Source organism: Leptopilina boulardi, unplaced genomic scaffold, assembly GCF_019393585.1.
Source record: "Leptopilina boulardi isolate dan_hultmark-lab unplaced genomic scaffold, ZJU_Lbou_2.1 LbouV2_194, whole genome shotgun sequence".
NCBI lineage: Eukaryota > Metazoa > Arthropoda > Insecta > Hymenoptera > Figitidae > Leptopilina > Leptopilina boulardi.
The window spans coordinates 680,106-699,162 of record NW_026137745.1 but is presented as its reverse complement, the minus strand read 5'-3'; the positions used below and the strand labels follow the sequence as shown (position 1 = coordinate 699,162).

Here is a 19,057-nt window from a genome sequence, read left to right as displayed (position 1 = left end):
AAAAAAAAATTGTTTACTCCTGAACAAGGTTAATTTTGATTGGTTTAAATTTTACTGTCAATTCTTTAAAAATTCAACTTCTTTCACAATTTTAATTATTTTTCATCGTCGAATTTTTTATATTCTTTTTTCATGATTTTGAAAAATCATATGAATTTAAAAAAAATTTTTTAATTTTTATAAAAAAACGAAGCTGAAGTACTCAACGTTTATGATAAACGATTTTTAAAGAAATAATTTTTTAAAATGAAAAATTCGATTAAAAAATATTTTTTTATAATTTGTTAATTAATGAAAACTACAAGAAATATTTTTTAGGCGAAAAATTATAGAATTTTTCATTTAAAAAAATTAATTCTTTAAAATCGTTTATCATAATTGTTGCGTACTTCAGCTTCGTCAAAAAATAAAAATTTCTCAAGTGGACAAATATATATTTTTTTTAATTTTAATAATAATTAGTAATATATAATAATTGTAGATCCTAAATAATGCCAGAAAAAAAAAATTTACATCCCTTGACAAACTTAATTTCCATAGGCTGAAATTTCACTGGTCCCTCCCCTTAAAATAGAAAAATTTATAAGCAAAAAATTTGATTATTTTCCGCGTGAAAAATGTTTATTTTTAATCGTTGATCATAAACAATATTTTCACCAATGTTTATTTTGAATCAGTGACTGTCTTTTGCTATCAAATTAATTATTTTTAATTTAGATTTAAATAATTGTCATCTATTTTCAAATATTTTCAACAAAACTTAAAATATTATTGTATAAATAAAAGAATTTTTTTTTTTTTTTAAATTCAATTTACTCTATTCTGATAATTGGAATATATTAAAATTTTTTGTAATTTACACATTATAGAAATAAATAAAATATAAATATAAAAAATAATATAAATAATAATAAATATAAAAAGTAATATAAATAATAATAAATATGTAAAAATAAATATATAAAAATAAATACATATAAATAAAAAATGCATAAAAATAAAAAAAATAATACATAAATGTAAGTTATTTTCAAAAGATAAAAAAAAAGAAAATAAAATTGCGTGTAATTTCGCGCAAGAGTAAACGAGTTAAATTAAAATTTTTTTTTTTTTAATAAGCGTGCGTATCATTGAAAATTATAAAAAAAAAAAAATCGGACGCCCGGCATCGGTGGGTCCACGACGCCGACGCCAGGATCGTCAACTCCGCCCCCGCATTGGTCGGCGGAACAACACTTGGATCAATACACCGCTCCCATTTACTGCGCGAAAGGCTTCCCTCAATAGTCAATTTCGCGTTTCATTATATTCACCAACAAACTCCAGTGCTTTCTGATGATTATACGTAAAATTCATATTTATAAAAACAATTCAAATCAGTGATTTTCAAAATTTTTTCAGAATGTTACACTACGAAGAAAATCAATCTCTAATGATGTGGATGATGATTCTCAACTGCCAGTAGAACCCACCCAATCAGAAATGGCTAAGGTGAGATAATAATTTATTTTCATTTATAAATAATTTTTTTTTTTTTAACTGTATTATAATTTTTTGTCAATTTTTTTTTTTCATTCAATTTTTGAGAAATGAAAAATTATCTCTTTTATTTGCAATTTATATCAAGTGCGAACGTCAAGGTAAAATTCTATAAAGACATTGAATCGTGTAGCCGCGCTCTCGAGGTTCGAGGACGTTTTATATGTTTATTTAATTTTTAATTGAATTTTTTATTCATTGGAAAATGTGCATGTTATAAACAAATATTGGTAGAAACTTTGTAGTTCTATATTTAATATATTTTTGTTTGGAAATTATATTTATTTATAATTTTATACTATACATATGGAATATTAAAAACAATTGTATATAATAATGAATAGAATGAATTTATTCATTGGTGCTACATATATTTATGTTTTACATCGAAAAGTGCAATTTTTATTAAATTTAATTATATCGATATAAATAATCTGAGTGAATAAATTTTATTTTTCGAATAATATAATAAATAATAATAATAATAATATAATAAATATTATTAAAATAAAAAAATAATTTTTCGATGAAAATTAAGAATTTTCTATTTGTTTTATATATTAAAGGTAAAATATTCTATATTAAATTAAAAATTCGGAAAATATCAATTGCATTTTGTTTATGAAAATGAACAATATCAGAGAAAAGTTTTATTTGAAACAAATATATAACATTTTTTTTGTATTGACACAATTTGTTTGTTATTTAAAACAAAATTTGTTTGATTCAAATAATAAATATTTATTTGGTCTAAATAAACGTTTAGTTTATTTTAATAAATTTTTCAAACGAAGAAATTATTTGATTGAACCAAATAAACTTTTACTTGATTCAATAATCAAATTGGGTTGTTGCAAACAAATTTATATTTATTATGATTATTTAAACGAAAAAATTTCTTCAAGAAATTTCTGGCCTAAAAAATATATATTTTTTATTTCACATAAAATATATTTTTAAAATTAAATTTAAATATTGTTTCTGTGCATATAAAAGTCGTTTTATATATATTATATTTTATTTCAATGTGAATATTCAATTTTAATATTTGAGTATATTAGAAAATTAGAAAACAACTCGAAATGAAAGCCTTTCACTAAGAAATGAATATTTAACTGAACTTCTTCAGAAAGTTTTTTTTTAAACAATATTTTATTCTTTAATGATTTCCTACTCGCACGTTTTGTTTTATGCACAAATTAATTAATTCTGACGTTTCGGTTCCATAAATGGTATTCTAAGTCTTTAAAATATTTAAAAAGTAATTTTTTATATAAAATTACATAATTTATTATATTTGTTATTTTTCTTTAAATATAAAATATTATTATTATTTTATGGTAAACGTTGAAAAAATGATTATATTTTTTAAATTTAAAATGGAGTAATTATTTTGAAAACAAATTTTAAACGAATAAAAATTCATATGTGAACGCGTTAGGTTATATGAAAAATAAAAAATTATTTTGTTAAAAAGTGTATTTTTGCTATAATTTAACTTGAAAGTTTAATGTGATAATTTTTTTATTTCTAAAATTTAATGACCTGTCTGCACGAAACATTGGTTAAAAACCACTTCAAGTCATTCATGCTTTTCTTCACTTTTAAAAAATAGAACTTTGTGCTAACATGACATTCGCACACATTTAAAACTTTATACACAAAAATACTGAGAAACATTTTTATATATGTATACAGTATATATAGCTAACAAGTGAATCGATCACCGAAGAAATTATATACATATGTTCTAAATTTAAGAATATATCTTGGCTCCTATATAATTAGGAATAAAATTATTTTTGCGTTTAATTCTTAAGGTTATATGAAATAGAATATTTATAAAATAAAAAGTATTGAAAAAAGGTTTTTCTTTGGCTCTTAAGGGCAGGACAAAGTTGTAAATTTGCCGCATGTAAAAATTGACGCGACTTTGACATCCCCTTAAGAATATTTCTTGGAAATGTTTCTAGGGCTCGGAGTGTATGATTTTTTTTTTTTATTTTCGTTATTTATTTTTCACACTATTTTTTTACTCAATATTTCATTAAAATTGAGAATTAAAAACTTTTTTTTGAATTCTTTTTTTAAATATCCACGAATTGACCTTAGCAAACAATTTTGTGAAACTGTTTGAAATTGAAAGTTTGATTTTATTTTAAAAATTTGACTAAATATTTGTATTAGAATATTTTTCATAAATCAGACTTGAGAAACTATTAAGAAAAAAGGAACTGAAAAATTGTTTTTAAATATGTTTTATTGGAATTCACACTTAAAAATAATTGTCATTTGATTGTTGTGATTTCACATGTAAATATTATCTGCAATTATTTTTCTCGCAAAATTTTGTGGAGAATTCAAAAAATAGTATAATGATTCCTTGTTATGTGTTACAGTTATATTAATATTTTATAAAAAAAAATTTATTTTCAAAAAATTGCATATATATTTAGGGAAAACTTAATATTACGGCAATTCGATTTTATAGTTATTTTCCTAAATAAGCAATTTTTTGAAAATAAATTTTTTTTTACAAAATATTAATAATATACTCTGGTACAAAACAACGAATCATTATAATATTTTTGAATTCCCCACAAAAGTTTAGCTCAATCCATTAAAATTTTGCGAAAAAAATTGCAGAGAATGTGAAATATGTGAAATCACAACAATCAAAAGACCTTAAAAATAATTTTTATTTAAGAAATAATAACAAAATACAAAAAATCATAAAATAATAATAAAATAATAATAATTCTTAAAGTAAAAATAAATTCAAAATTATTTTAAAAATGAGTGTCTAGTGCCAACTGGAAATGTTTAAAAATTGCCCAGAGGCATGAGAACTGAATCAAAATACATTAATATATAATATACATAAAAATATTTAGTAAAATGTTCGCGTTCTAAATTAATGAAAAAGTAGGGTAAGTGTACCAATTACGGCGCGTTTATTAAAAAAAAACTATTATTACTATTATATTTAATATAACTGTTGCAAAATGATTAAAAAAAATTATTTTAATTTTTCTTTGATACAAATTACTTATAAAGATGCAAATTCAAACAATTATTAATTTAATTATTCGAGATCAAATTTTTTCCCTCGCCGTAATTGAAACATTTTTAAGATATCAATAAATTGGCTTCAATTACGGCGGGCAAAGTATCTTTAAAATACACGTAATTTTCGTCACTGAAATTAATACACCGAAACTGATATAAACGCGCCGTAATAGAAAATTACGGTATTAGTTTTAATTTCTCATATTTGTTTAAAATAATCGATTTTTATAAAGTTTAATTTTTTTTAATATCTAAATAACATAATCTTTTAGTTTAATAAGTCTTAAATTGATTTTATACAATAGAAATGTCGAATTTTCTATTTCAAAGATATTTTGACTTGAATCGCGCCGTAATTAGTACATTTACCCTATTTGAGAATATTATTTTTTATTTATAAAAAAATAATTAATTGAATCGTAAATTTCAAAAAGGATTCAATTCCAAAAAGTGTAAGGGACATGTTTCAGATAGTGAAAATAAATTTAAAAGTACGGTTTTTCAAAGTGAACCCTTTCCAAAATTCACACTCTGAAAATTCAAAAAAATATTTTTTTTTTAGTTAAACCATATTACCTCTATGTTTAATTCAAACTTAGTGAATTGTTGCTATACAGTCAAACATATTTAAGTTTAATTCAATAATACATTTTTGTTGATAAAATATGTTTCATTTAAACATAAATTTTGTTTGATTAAAAGTTAGTCTATTCTTGTTATCAATTAAATATATTAAGTTTAAATGAAAAATAATTCTTTGGTTGATCTAGTGCATTATTTTATTTGTATTATATTGGGCACTTTGGATAAAAATACAGTAAATTTAATAAAATAAACTTTAACTTAAAATCATCTCCGAACGATACACAAAGAATAATTTTTTAGGTTATGAATCATGTCAAAATCGCAAAATCTTATTGACATCAAGAAGACTAGAACAAGGAGAGCAAAGTACAGTGGTGGGGATGGAAGAGATAGTGTGCCTAACAGTAGGCTGTCCAACGAAATTTTGATACATGACCGTGAGACGAATTTCAGTATCTGCGCATACTAACACATGCATATTTTTATATCGTTGATTTGTTTTCCTGTGTTTTGTTTTTGCGGTGTTTTTATTGGGATCTGAAATACTGCGATACGCCATCTGGTGAGAGCCTTGTTGTGGTGGCCATGTTTTCATTCCGTGTTTCTCTAACATACACAAAAGAAAGAGATAAAAAACCAAGATGGTTGTCACAAGAAGGCTCAGGGGTGGGTCAGTTTCGCATGATTTCTGATCCCAATATTCAGTATTTTTAATCAAAGTGAGAAATTTTTAATTAATAGTGTAAATTTTTTAAAGTGAACAACGGGGCGAATTTGTTGTGTTAAGAACTGCAGGAGCAGTTCTTCATGTGCAAGTGAAAATAGTGAAAATAACAATAAGAAACAGATGTTTTCTTTTCCAAAAAATGAGGTTAGTTTTTTTAATTTATTAAAATATAAATATGTTTTCACTGCAGAAAAGGGAATAAATATTTTATTTCGAATATATTAAGATTGTTTATAATTATCTGTGATTTAATTTTATTTAGTATGTAAATCAGAAATATTAAAGGTTTTTAGGTTAGAATTGAACATATCTGTATATATTTATGTATGCGCAGATACTAAAATTCGTCTCACGATTATGTATCAAAATTTCGTTGGACAGCCTACCGCAGTGCCAATATCTGCTCCCCCTATACACTGTACAATTTGAGCTTAGTTCACTCTCCTTGTTCTAGTCTTCTTGATTGACAATAAACACAAGAAATATAAAATAATCAGTGGAACATCCGAATTGTGACACTTTGCAGGTAATGGTAGCTTTTTTTGATACATGGCGGCGGGGAAATAGAATAGAGAAAAACAGGTTGAGGTAGGTGTAAAAAATATAAAGATATGGCATATTTCGGACGTTCTACTAGAATTCCAGTGGGAATTTACGAGACTCTTGCTTTTCACCGAACGGTCAATACGTCGAACAGACAAAATGTCGAATGGCAAGTTGTCGAATGGACAAAATGTCGAAAAGCCAATACGTCGAACAGGCAAAATGTCGAAAAGCCATAACCTCGAAAAGCCAAGAAGTCGAACAGCCAATACGTCGAACGGTCATAATGTCGAACGTATTATAATTTTTTTTTAAACAAATAATACTTTAAAATGAAAGTAATAGATATTTTCCATACATTAAAATAAAACTTACAAACTTTGATAAATTAAATAAAATCGTTCAAACAGATCTCTATATATTGAAATTAGTAATATTTTTCTTAGTACACGATTCAATTATTATATTATGATTGTTATATAATATAAAAAATCATAATTTATTATTGCTTCCTCATGGAGAAAGCATTGTAATACCGAAATTTTTCGAACTTGATTTTTTAAAGTATCTTTATGTTTTTCGACCTCAGGAATCCAAAAATCACATTTTTAAAAAATGTCGTTCCGTGTGTGTGTATATATATACACTACATTTCCTTAAATATCTCGAATACTATGAGAGCTCAAGGGATAAATATTTTTTTAATTGTAGTCTCACTGGCGGACAAATAATGAGAGTACTTTCAGCAATATTAATAAAGATTAACTATTATTTTTTTCATTTAAAAATTTTTAAAAACTCGTTTTTTCCCCATAAATTTAAAAAAAATCTTAGGACACCTATGAATATTTTTCTTTAATTTTGTCGAGTTTTTTAAGACGCATCTTTTGAGATGTTAGCGAACATTCTACTGGTATTCTATCCAAAGTTATTGAATTTTTAAAAATTAAAGAAAAACGTTTTTTGCCCATAACTTAAAAAAAGTGTATTGACACCAATAAATATTTATCTCTAGTTTTGTAGAGTTTTTCAAGACGCATCTTTTGACCTATTAGCGAATATCCTACTGTTATTTTATCCAGAGTTATTAACATTTTGAAATTGAAAAATTTTTAAAAACCTGCCTTTTTTGCTTTATTAAAAAATATTTATATCTTTTAAAGTATTATGAACAACTAGGAGAATATTTAAAAACGAATCAATTGACCTATTATTATTGAACTTTTTATTGTGAAATATTTCGAAGTTATTGATATTAAAAATCTATCTCTGCAAATAGCCAAAAATACAACATAACACCTTCTTAAAATTAATATAATACCAAAAGAGTCACCATAAATTGATTAACAAAAAATCTCCATGGGAAAGCAAAGTGTTCAATTTATGAACACAAAAAGTTCATACTTCAACTTGGCAGCAGTTTTATTATATTTTTAAAAATCATAAATTATAATTGTTATACAATCATAAATATAATCATAATTTATTATTATTATATTTTTAAAAATCATAAATCATAATTGTAATGATTATTGCACTATTATGCAAAAACTAAAAAAAATATGAAATCCGTTTTATAATAAATTAACGTTCTTGAAAATTAACATCAGAAATGTAAAGAATATTATCGTGTGCACACAATGTCTATACTATGTGCCAAGTGTAATGTTGAACTTTTATTTAAAATTCCATTTCCTATGATTTTCTCTTGTGGGAGCGGTGGCCTGTGATGTCTAGGACAGTGGGACACACCTGCTCGAGGCACAGAGACGAGCAATAAAAACGAAAATATAAACGAGTACCTACATTCACACACACATATATATTGTATATACCATAAAAATAATGTGCTTTTTTCTACTGTATTTACACTTGTTGTTCGTATATTTAAATTCTCATTTATTTTACAAAAAAATAAATTCAAATCACGAATGAAATTTTACTATACACATTTATTACAATATAATGTACAGTAAAGTTACAAAATATTTTCACTTTAAAAAAAAAAACTTTCACATATAAATTTAGCCCATAAAAGTTGTTAGCACATATTTATGTCTATTTTTTATTTGATCATTTGTTGAAAATTTAATAGATTTTTTTCCTTAATAAAATGCATGAATTATATCTATTTTTATATGAAATATATGTTCCTTTATAAAATTCAATATGAAAAAAATCTGATAATCTAAAAATGATAAAAAAAACTTTTATATGATAATGATATATGTAGGGATCAAAGTATCAGATATACCTATTACTACAATAGTGAATGTATAACGCGCGTGATGGAATATTTCAAAAAAAATTTATGTTAGACAAATCCGCTTTTATTCTTCTTCTTTACAAATGACGTACAAATATTATTTTTTCGGACAATTTGTCAGCGAGTTTATTGCCTGACTGATGATGGTTTTTGCTTTTCTGGCTTAGTCTGATGATTATCAAGATAATTATATAGTTCCGGCAGTAGAAGTAATTTTTAAACTTAGGGAAATTTCTTGGGGAGACAAGTTTTTGGTACGGTCAAATGAGGTAATTATGGTAGACGCTAGTTTTTATTTTGTAAAATATTCATTTTGAAATGTTTTAATTTGACACATAGCAATCTTCAGCATCTTTTTTAAAAATTGTTTTCTTGATTCTCCCACAGCACCGAAACTTTCCTAAAGATTTCCTAAAGATTTATTTGAAATGTTCGGAATATTTAATTGCAAAGTTTAGTGAAAACTGTGTAAAGATTTAAATGTCCCGATTTAATAAATGTTCAGGAAAGTTTCGCGCTAAACATTTATTCAAGTGGGACATTTAAATCTTTACACAATTTTCACTAAACATTGAAATTAAATATTCCGAACATTTCAAATAAATCTTTAGGAAAGTTTCGGTGCTGTGGGGGTTATAATATGGTTAAAAGTTTACATACAGCTGTATGTAGAATTAAGCTAGCTTAATTCGAAAGAATAAAAATTTGTACTTTATTTTATGAAATAGCCCTAAACCGAGGGGCTATTTACAATTTAAGTACAAATTTTAAATTTACATAACTCAGATAACATTCTTTTTATATATAATAAAACTTGCAGAAAATCTTCAGAAATATCTTTACAACACGACTAACCCGTTGCCTGTCGTTGACGCATATATGCGCAACTTATAAAAAGTGATTAAAAAAATCTTAAATATTCCTCAAACTGTGGTTACTCGGGAGTTTTCGGGGTCGCTGATTCCAAATCTGACATCAGTTTTTCAAAATTCAAAATGGCGGATTCAATATGGCAATAATCGAATCCGCACATTTTTAAGAATTTCAATCCACCATATTCACTGAAAAAAGGGTTTAGTATTGATAACCAAACGTTTGGTTGGTATTTAAGCAACCAAAATTTTTTTGTTAAATCAACAAAATTTTAATTGTTTCAACCAAAATTTGTTTGACACAACCAAAGTTAGAAAAAAAGGATTTTTGTTGTCCTAACTAAAGTTTTATTGGGACAACCAAAATTTTGTTGATTCAACAAAAAAATTTTGGTTGCTTAAATACCAACCAAACGTTTGGTTGTGAATACCAAACCCTTTTTTCAGTGTTAGATCCGCCATTTTGAATTTTGAAAAACTGATGTCAGATTCGTAATCAGCAACCCTAAAAACCTTAGTATACCAAGTGTCATGAAAATCCGTTAAAATTTTTTTCAACACACTTTTGGCCCAAACAGTGGAAATCTTGTCGACAGCTAAGGGGCTAAATAGTTTAAAACATTTTTCTATAAATGTTTAGAATTTTGGTTTAGAACAAAAAAAAATTGCGATTTTCGTACCACAATAGCCCCGGTTTCATTGGATATAATAGACGAATTTTTAATTTTTTACATAATTTTCATTTAAACGAATTTTTACTTAACAGATTTTTTAGGTACCGAATTTTTGATTGACAAAATTTTTATTTTACGAACCCAACTTTTTATTTAAAAGAATTCTAATTTAGTCGGAATTTTAATTTTCAGAACTCTCATTCAATAGAATTTTAAGTGATTTGAATTTTTAAATGCCAAAAATTTCTAATTTCCCGAACGTATTTATTCCTATAAATTAGTCACAGAATAGAAATAAAAATTCCATTGCCTATTCTGTTCATTAAATAATAAATACATTACAATTTCAATTTACTTAGAAAAAATTTTGTTTAATTTAACCCGTGCGTTGCCATGGTAACCTGCAGGCAGGCAGGCAGCCAAAAAGGTGTGAGTGCACCATTAATTTAAAATGGTCGAATTTAAATTTCCACTGGAATTCAAATAGAACGTCCAAAATATGACAAATTTTTATATTTTTTACACCTCCTTCACCCTGCTTTTCTCTATTCTAGTTACGCGTTATGTGTTGAAAAAAGCTACCATTTCCTGCAAAGTGTCACAATTCGGATGTTCCACTTATTTTATATTTATTGCGTTTATTGCACGAAGTAGTATAATACAAATAAAATAATGTACTGGATCAACCAAAGAATTATTTTTCAATTAAACGTCATATTTTAAACTGCGCATATCAAGAACATACTAACTCGCGAATTCTCAGAATCGCTGATTACGAATCTAAAAATTAGATTTTCAAAATTCAAAATGTCCAAATATATTTTAAAATTGATCGAATTTGAAATTTGTTTTTAAATTGATCGGATTCGCTTGAAACTTGTTATTCGGAGGTTTCCGGAGTTATTACTTATGAATCTGGCATCAGTTTATCAAAATTCAAAATGTCGGAAATTTTTTTAAAAATTGATCAAATTCATGAATATTTAATTTAAATATTCGTTATAAATATATTTTAGGAGGGAAGTTGGCTAAATATTTATATTAAATATGAAACGCATAAATATTGCCTAAAATTAGTTTGTTAAAATTTTATTAGATAGAAATTTTTTATAGCCACATTTTTATTTGTTTAAAATTTCACTGACTCAAATTGAGAGAGTATAAATTAATTAAAAAGTATCAAATTGATAATAAAAATATCAAATTGATACAAATTTTTATATCAATTTTATATTTTTGGTATCAATTTGGTACTTTTAAATTAATTTAATTAAACCGTACATTTACGAAAGTGAATCCGAATAAATGAAAATTCTGTCAAATGAAAATTCGATCAAATATAAATTCTTTTGAATGCATTTTCGGTTAAGTTATAAAAATTTTTGTAATATGAAAAATCGGTTTACCTAATGGAAATTCTTTCGAAACATAATTTGATTAAATAAAAATTCTGCTAAAAAAAATTTTTATTTGATAAAATTATATCAAATAAAAATTCAAACAAATTAATTTTAAACAAGCGTCTCTTAAATATTCGTAAAATGTTTAATAAAAAATTTGGCGGAAACATTTATTAATTTGCAAAAAGTCTTTTTATATATTCTAGGTTTTTTTAAATAAATAGTCTTATGCCAAACCTGGTCAGCCTTGGCTCATTTATTTTCTTTCAACGTGGATATTAATTAAATAAAAAAAAATAGGATTCTCTGTATGTTTGGACTTTTATAGAATTTCAAACCGTTAAATAAAGATTCTTCCATATAACTTAAGTGGCTCTAGGGTTAGATTTAAATAAAAAAAAAAAAATGTAAAATGTGTATGAGATTTTAGAATAGAAATATAATTATGGAATGTAGGGGAGGAGTAGTAGGAGACCCTATATTATATCGAGTGGTTGAACCAGAGGATCCGGTCCTGGGCACATTTATATAGCAGGCAGGTGGCAATATGAACTCAGCACGTGACTTCAATGCACTTGCATATCTACCCGACCACACTACCTACGCCTTTTCCTCTGGATTTCTCCACGCATAGGGGACCAGGATCATCAGGCCCAGTACATGTATACATACATCTATACAACGGAAGGGGCAATCGTCGTTATAAAACGTAGATTATGTGGTGGAAGTGAGCCAGGAGCGCCAAGCCACACGGATTCACGGACTGCTGAATGCAAAAAGCAAAGGGCATTTTATCGCTTTGCGGTGAATCCGCGAAGGTAGCTCAATCCACGAAACTACGATTCATATATATATATATAAAGAAATCGATTCTATTTTTCTTCAAAACCCGTTTACTTATATCTATATATAGATTCCATAATATTATACGAATTTAATAATTAAATTCGTAATCAGCGATATCGAAACTCCTTGTTTAACAAGTTTCAAGTCAATTTGATAAACTTTAATAAAAAAAAAAAGTTCGCCATATTCATCCAGAAAAAAGATTTTTTGTTTCAAAGAAATTTGTACATTGTTATATAGGGTTAAAGAAAAATTTCTTTGATTTAAAGAAATTATTTCTTTACTTTCCTTTTTGTTGACTCAAAGAAATATTTCTTTGATTTTACGAAATTTTTTATTTGAATCAAAGAAATAAATTAAAAAATATTTTTTTTTATTTATCACTCACTGCAAGAAAATTTAAAACAAAATTTATCTATACAAAATCTGACAATTTGAATTTTGAAAAAATGATGACATCCGATTGATAATCGAGTAGTAAAAGACAGTCTTAGTACGACAAAAATTTGCAGGTTTTAACTGACAGAAATATTCTTCGTTTGAGAGGAGTTTTACGAAAAGTATAATGCTGCTAAAAAAACATCTCAAATAAAAAAATTATTTAATCACTATTATAAAGATTCCCTTTAATTGTTAATAATTTTTTGTTTTTACAAAAGGTAATGTTTAAAATTCAGTTTATTAACATTTTTTTTAAACAGGAAAAATTAACACAGGATTCTTAATCATCGATACCGAAAACCCCAAAGTAACGAGTTTTAAGCGCACGGAGAAAAATGGAAAAACGAATAAACTAACTTTTACTACTTTAAAAGTAAAATCGGAACTGTCCGCAGTTTCTGCGAATTTCTGTCAATTTTTACTCTAGAAATAGTAAAATTTACTCCTGAAATAGTAAAAATTATTTCGGAAATAGTAAATTTTACTATTTCTGAAGTAAAAATTGCCAGAAATGCACAGAAATTGCGGACAGTTCCGGTTTTACTTTTAAAGTAGTAAAAAAGTTACTTTATTCGTTTTTCCATTATTCTCCGTGCGAATTTGATGAATTAAAAAAAGTCTGACGCCTGTAACGCCGCCATTTTGTAATATTTTTTAATAAATAAATTTTTTTATATAAAGCTTATATTATGTACTTTAAGGTATGCTTTACTTTAATTCAATAAAATTTACCATTTTTTTAAAAAAAATCCTGAAAAAACGTGCATTTACACGTAGAAAATCCCCACTTGGAAAGATTCCTCGAAAAGTGCCCCCTAGAGGTTCTATCAGAATTCCGCCGGAACTTCCAACGTAATTCCATCGGAGTTCCAAAGAATTTCCGATGGGTTTCCGACAGAGTTCCGACGAAATTAGGACTCTAAAAATTTTGAAAAAAATTAATCGGAATTCCGGCGGAATCCCATCGGAAATTCTGTGTAACTCCGATGGAATTCCGACGGAATTACGTTGGAAGTTCCGGCGGAATTCTAATAGAACCTCCAGGGGGCACTTTCCGGGGAATCTTTCCAAGTGGGTCAAGGTGCGTGTATTCTTAAATTTAGAGTATAATACTTCCAGTGATATTATTATAGGTACTCTAATTTCTAACTAAATATAAGAGCATTAAAAAAATTTATTTTAAAATTAAGAATATAAATCTTTGGCACTTAATTCAGAATATTTTAATGTAATTTATTCTTAAATTCAGTGAATATACTAGTTTAAAAATAAGAATATACTGAATTTAAGAATAAATTACTTTTTAATATTATTATAGTAGTATGAATATACTCTTAATTTAAGAATAGTTTTTCGAAAAATTACAAGTTTTAAATTAATTTATTGATTTATTTACAATATATAATATACCTATTCCTCTTAAAAGTAGAGAAATATCCTATATCCTAGAATATTATTCTTATAAGATATTATAATCAATGTAAGTGTAAAGTGATCGAATCGTTCTATATAATTTGTTTTCTTCTTAAAATAAGAGGAAAATTATGTAAGATAGTCCATGATTTCAAAAGAATAATCTTCCTCTCAAACAAAGAATATTTTGTTTTCCTGCGTAATACTATCGTTTCATGTATAAAATTATACAAAATTTTAGAATAGAGGAAACCTCCTTTCAAAGAAAGAATATTTTTCAATTATATTATTAATGGTTCGTAGCAGTAACAAAATAAAGACAGTTTCAGTGAGACAGAATATTGCTTCAATTTCATTTTATTTGTCTCAATGTATGTTAGTTATTATTTAATCAATTTTTGTTGAATATATTTTAATATTAGACCTCTTTTATTATCATTCAATATACATTATTATTCGGACATATATTTTAGGTAATAATATAATTTTATATAAAATTTTGACCTTCACCTGTATGGCAAAATTATGTGTTATATATTTCTATATATATACTCGAAGAAACGATATATTCTCAATTTAAGAATATGAAATATTTGAATTTTATTCTTTCACTTAAAATATATAATATTCTTAAAATAAGAATAATGCAAAAACTATTAAGAGAAATATTCTTTTTTTTAGAAATATTATTCTTAATTTGAAGAGACTATTCTCTTTTTAAGAATATTATTTTCATTTTAAGAATATCTACTATTCTCTTTTTAAGGATACTATTTTTATTTTAAGATATTTTATCATTAAGAAGATTATTCTTATTTTGAAAAGAGTATTCTCATATTAAAAATACTATTCTTATTTTAAGGAAGTTCTCTCCCTCCAACGTCAGTCAAATCAATGCCCATTTAAGTTTTCATTTGTATCACGTAGTACTAGCTCAACGCTTGGCAACGTTGGATTATATTTCCCCCGTTCCGTTTCGTGTCGTCTGCTATTGTCTGATTTATTTTCGTTAAATAATAATAATAATAATTTATTATTTTAAAAATCTTAATTTTTTATAAGCAAATTCAAATTATTATTCATTATTATGAATCTTTGAAGAATATACTATTATATGTATATACTACTTATATTACTTTCAAATTTCGCGCTTTTTCTATACCTAACCTACAAGACGCAACGTTGCCAAGCGTTGTGTTAAGTAATTTCTGATTGTCAAAATACGGTGTTTTTTTAGACAAAATAATTAATTGTGAGTCTCCTAAGCCAGGTCTGATCAATTTTATTAAAAGTAAGTGAACATTGGCTATTAAACTTTATGTATATAAAGTGCCAGTAATATCTTTTCGTCAGATTTTTCACAATTTGAGATTTCAGACCAAAAAATTCAATTTCCCATAAGAACCCGTGTTAAATGTGAAAAGAGAAAATTATTTATATCTTTTGTCAAAATCTACCTAGACCTCTAAAAATTTAACTACATCTTCTTTAAACCATTATCTATCAGTTTATCAAGTTTGATAATTAACTCTTCGTCATTTCTGTTTGCGAGAGAACTTCCTTAAGAATACTATTTTCTTTTTAGGAATATTACTCTTTTTTTAGAATAGGTACTATTTTCTTTTTAAGGATATTATTCTTATTTTAAAAAGACTATTAACTTTTTACGAGTATTATTCTTATTTTGAAAATACTATTCTCTTTTGAAGAATATTATTCTTATTTTTAGAATACTACTCTTTTTTTAAAAAAAATATTACTCTTATTTTAAGAGTTTTCTATTCCAACTAATATAAGAAAAAAAATGCATACATGTAATAAATTGCTAAATAGAAGCTAAGATTATATTCTCTTAGCGAATATAATTTTTTTTTCTTTTTATTTATTTTTTTGGTGATCCACAAAGTCTGCAAGAAACATAACTATACAGATATATAAGTTAATGCTCTCACGAAGATGTAATGAAATTTTCTGAGGTGTATATACTCAGTTGGTCACCAGAGACCTCTCTAGCTAGCAATGTTGTAGTTTTCATTCGTGAGTCTAGACTCGAAGTACACTGGCCACTGAAACCAGGATAGTAGATAGTTGAATCGGTGACCTCCGAGAACGCGGGAGTAAAACGTGTACACTGTGTGCCAGCAGCTTGCAATGTGACGATTGAGGAATCTTGTTGTGTTTTTCTTTTCTTTATTTATTTTATTTTTTTTTTTAAATTTTTAACAGAAAACAAAAACACCCGGTTCATTAATTAATAGCTATACATTGGATAAATATATACTCTTTTTGATTATAAGGTAATTTTGATTATATTTTATCACACTTATTGCAGGTCAAATATATATGTATATGTAGGCGTTTGGGTTGCGCCAGACTAAATTAGAACACTAGTTTCTTCTCTTCATTAGTATTCTTTATTATTATTATTATTATTCTTTTTTTTTGCAATTTCATATATATGACGATTTGTAGTGTTTCTCGACTGTTCTTGTACATTTTGGAATATTTATGATTTGACTTTACAATTTTCAGTGTGATTCTTTTTTCATATCTTAGGGGAAAAAAATTTTTAAACTTCTATTTATTTAGTTTTTTATACACAATTCGGAAAATTGCACTCGATTTTAGAAAATAATAATCTTTTTCAGTATATTCTTTTTATAAGAATATTTTTCTTTTAGGAACATTAATTTTTTAGCATTAGGAATATTCTTCTTCTAAAAATATTTTTATTTCAAGTATATTTTTGTTTTAAGAATATTTTTCTTTTAGAAATATACACTTCTTTTGAGGGTATTTTTCTTTTAAGTATATTTTTGTTTCAAGAGTATTATTGTTTTAGGAAATATTCTTCTTTTAAGAATATTCTTCTTTTAGAAATATTCTTCTTTTAAGTATATTTTTGTTTTAAGAATATTCTTCTTTTGAGAATATTTTTCTCTGAAGTATATTTGTTTTAAGAGTATATTATTCTTTTAGAATTAATCTTCTTTTAAGAATATTTTTTTAAAGACCTTCGCTTAGAAATGTTAATTTTTTTAATATTCTTCATTTAAGAATGTTTTTCTTTTATGAATATTTTTTGTTTAAGAATATTATTCTTTTAGTAAATATTCATCTTCCAAGAATATTCTTTTTTTGAAAAAATTATATATTTCAACAATTTTAGAGGAATTGAATATAATTGATATGAATTGTATTTTATAAATTAGGAGCAAAGATTTTATTCTTGATCTTAGAATATCGTTTTTTTCCAATGTCTAATATAATAAATTATTATACTCGGGCTTATTTATGCTTGCTGTTGCGTTTCTTTTGCATGATTAAATATAATGAATTTTCCTGGTATTTTCGCGCCTTTGCGCAAAGAATGTGAGGATTTCTTGAAATGTTGAATTGTTTTTACGCTTCTACTAATTATTGTATAAACTACTGTATATATATATATATATATAATCTTATCAAAAAAATACAATTTAGCTGATAATCAGCGCGTTAAAATATTATTTCCTTGCTTTGCTATATACGCTAACTTATAAGAAGGCCGCACAATACTGAAATTCTCCATAGTGTTTGGAATTTTTTAAAAAATAATATAATTCTTTGTATTTTTATACAATTTTTTTTTAATAATCATTATATCGTATCTCGTATTGAAAAATTTATTATTTTTTGGTTTTATTTTTTATTTTATTTATTTAATTATAATTCATAATTATAAGAAAAATAAATAAAAAATATATAATTTCTTTTCATTTTGTATAAAAGGTTATCTTAAAAAAAGAAAGAAAGAAAGAAAGTTTCTAATAGAAATTCGAAATATAAAGGGAAGTCGTAAATAAATTAGAGTGTTCATTAAAAATGATATAGGTATTTCGGAGAATGGAAAAACCGTATAATGAGAAAATCAATTTTTTTAATCTATGTATACATATCAATTATTTCTATATATACGTAAGAAACACTTTTTTCTCCAATATAATACAACCTATATAAAAACATTTTTTAATTATTAAAAATATAATGATATTAATTTTTAATTTGAAAAAAATTTTTTTTTAATTGCTGCAATAATTTTTTCTATATATACAAATAGAAATGAAGAAGAACTTATAGAAGCGTTAAAAATATAGAATATAATATCAAAAAATTGTAAAGAAAATTATATGCGATTAGGTTGATTAATGTTTACACTGTGCAGATATAGAATTGCATTTTTTTATTGATAGGTTTTTAATCGATTCATTGATTATTATTATTATTGATTGAGCTTGGCCTGTATACGTAACATTCTGGTTATTCAACCTTGATTTTACGCGAGTATATATCGTCGTCCGAGCGTAGCACATATCGTAAAAGTGAATTTACAATAATTTTCAAGAATGTAAATAATCATTTTTACATAATTTATATAGAATCTTGGTCAATTATTAAAAAAAAAATATTTTCCTGTCAATTATTATTATATTATAATATTTTTAGCGTTCTGTACTCGGTTCGGAACCCTATTAATATCGATTTTTTGAAATCGTGTACTATGGAAAACTATGGAGTATTTCAATTCACAAATTAATGCACATATAAAGAGTATTTTTAACTTTATTTTTGCATAGTTTATTTATAAAAATTATTTTTTTTACACCTTGTATAAAATATTTTCTGGAGCTCCTTCGAATCGAGAC

At 25.1% G+C, this 19,057-nt stretch overlaps 2 protein-coding genes across 3 annotated transcripts in view; one reads left to right on the top strand and one right to left on the bottom strand.

The window, feature by feature from the left end:
• LOC127278052 (arrestin domain-containing protein 1-like) overlaps positions 1-19,057 on the bottom strand; it is a 562,072-nt gene that overhangs the window by 29,989 nt on the left and 513,026 nt on the right. The window contains exon 8 of one of the 2 annotated variants that reach the window (XM_051299564.1): positions 380-400. The exons of the other annotated variant lie outside the window; for it this stretch is intronic. The gene's annotated coding sequence lies outside the window, so the exon portion shown is untranslated. Of the gene's footprint in view, positions 1-379; positions 401-19,057 lie in introns of those variants that run through there. 2 annotated transcript variants of the gene reach the window in all.
• Positions 1-19,057, top strand: part of LOC127278046 (uncharacterized) — a 96,525-nt gene that overhangs the window by 1,793 nt on the left and 75,675 nt on the right. Inside the window, exon 2 of the mRNA XM_051299553.1 lies at positions 1,402-1,491. Within this exon, the coding sequence (XP_051155510.1) occupies positions 1,402-1,491 (90 nt within the window). The remainder of the gene's footprint in view (positions 1-1,401; positions 1,492-19,057) is intronic.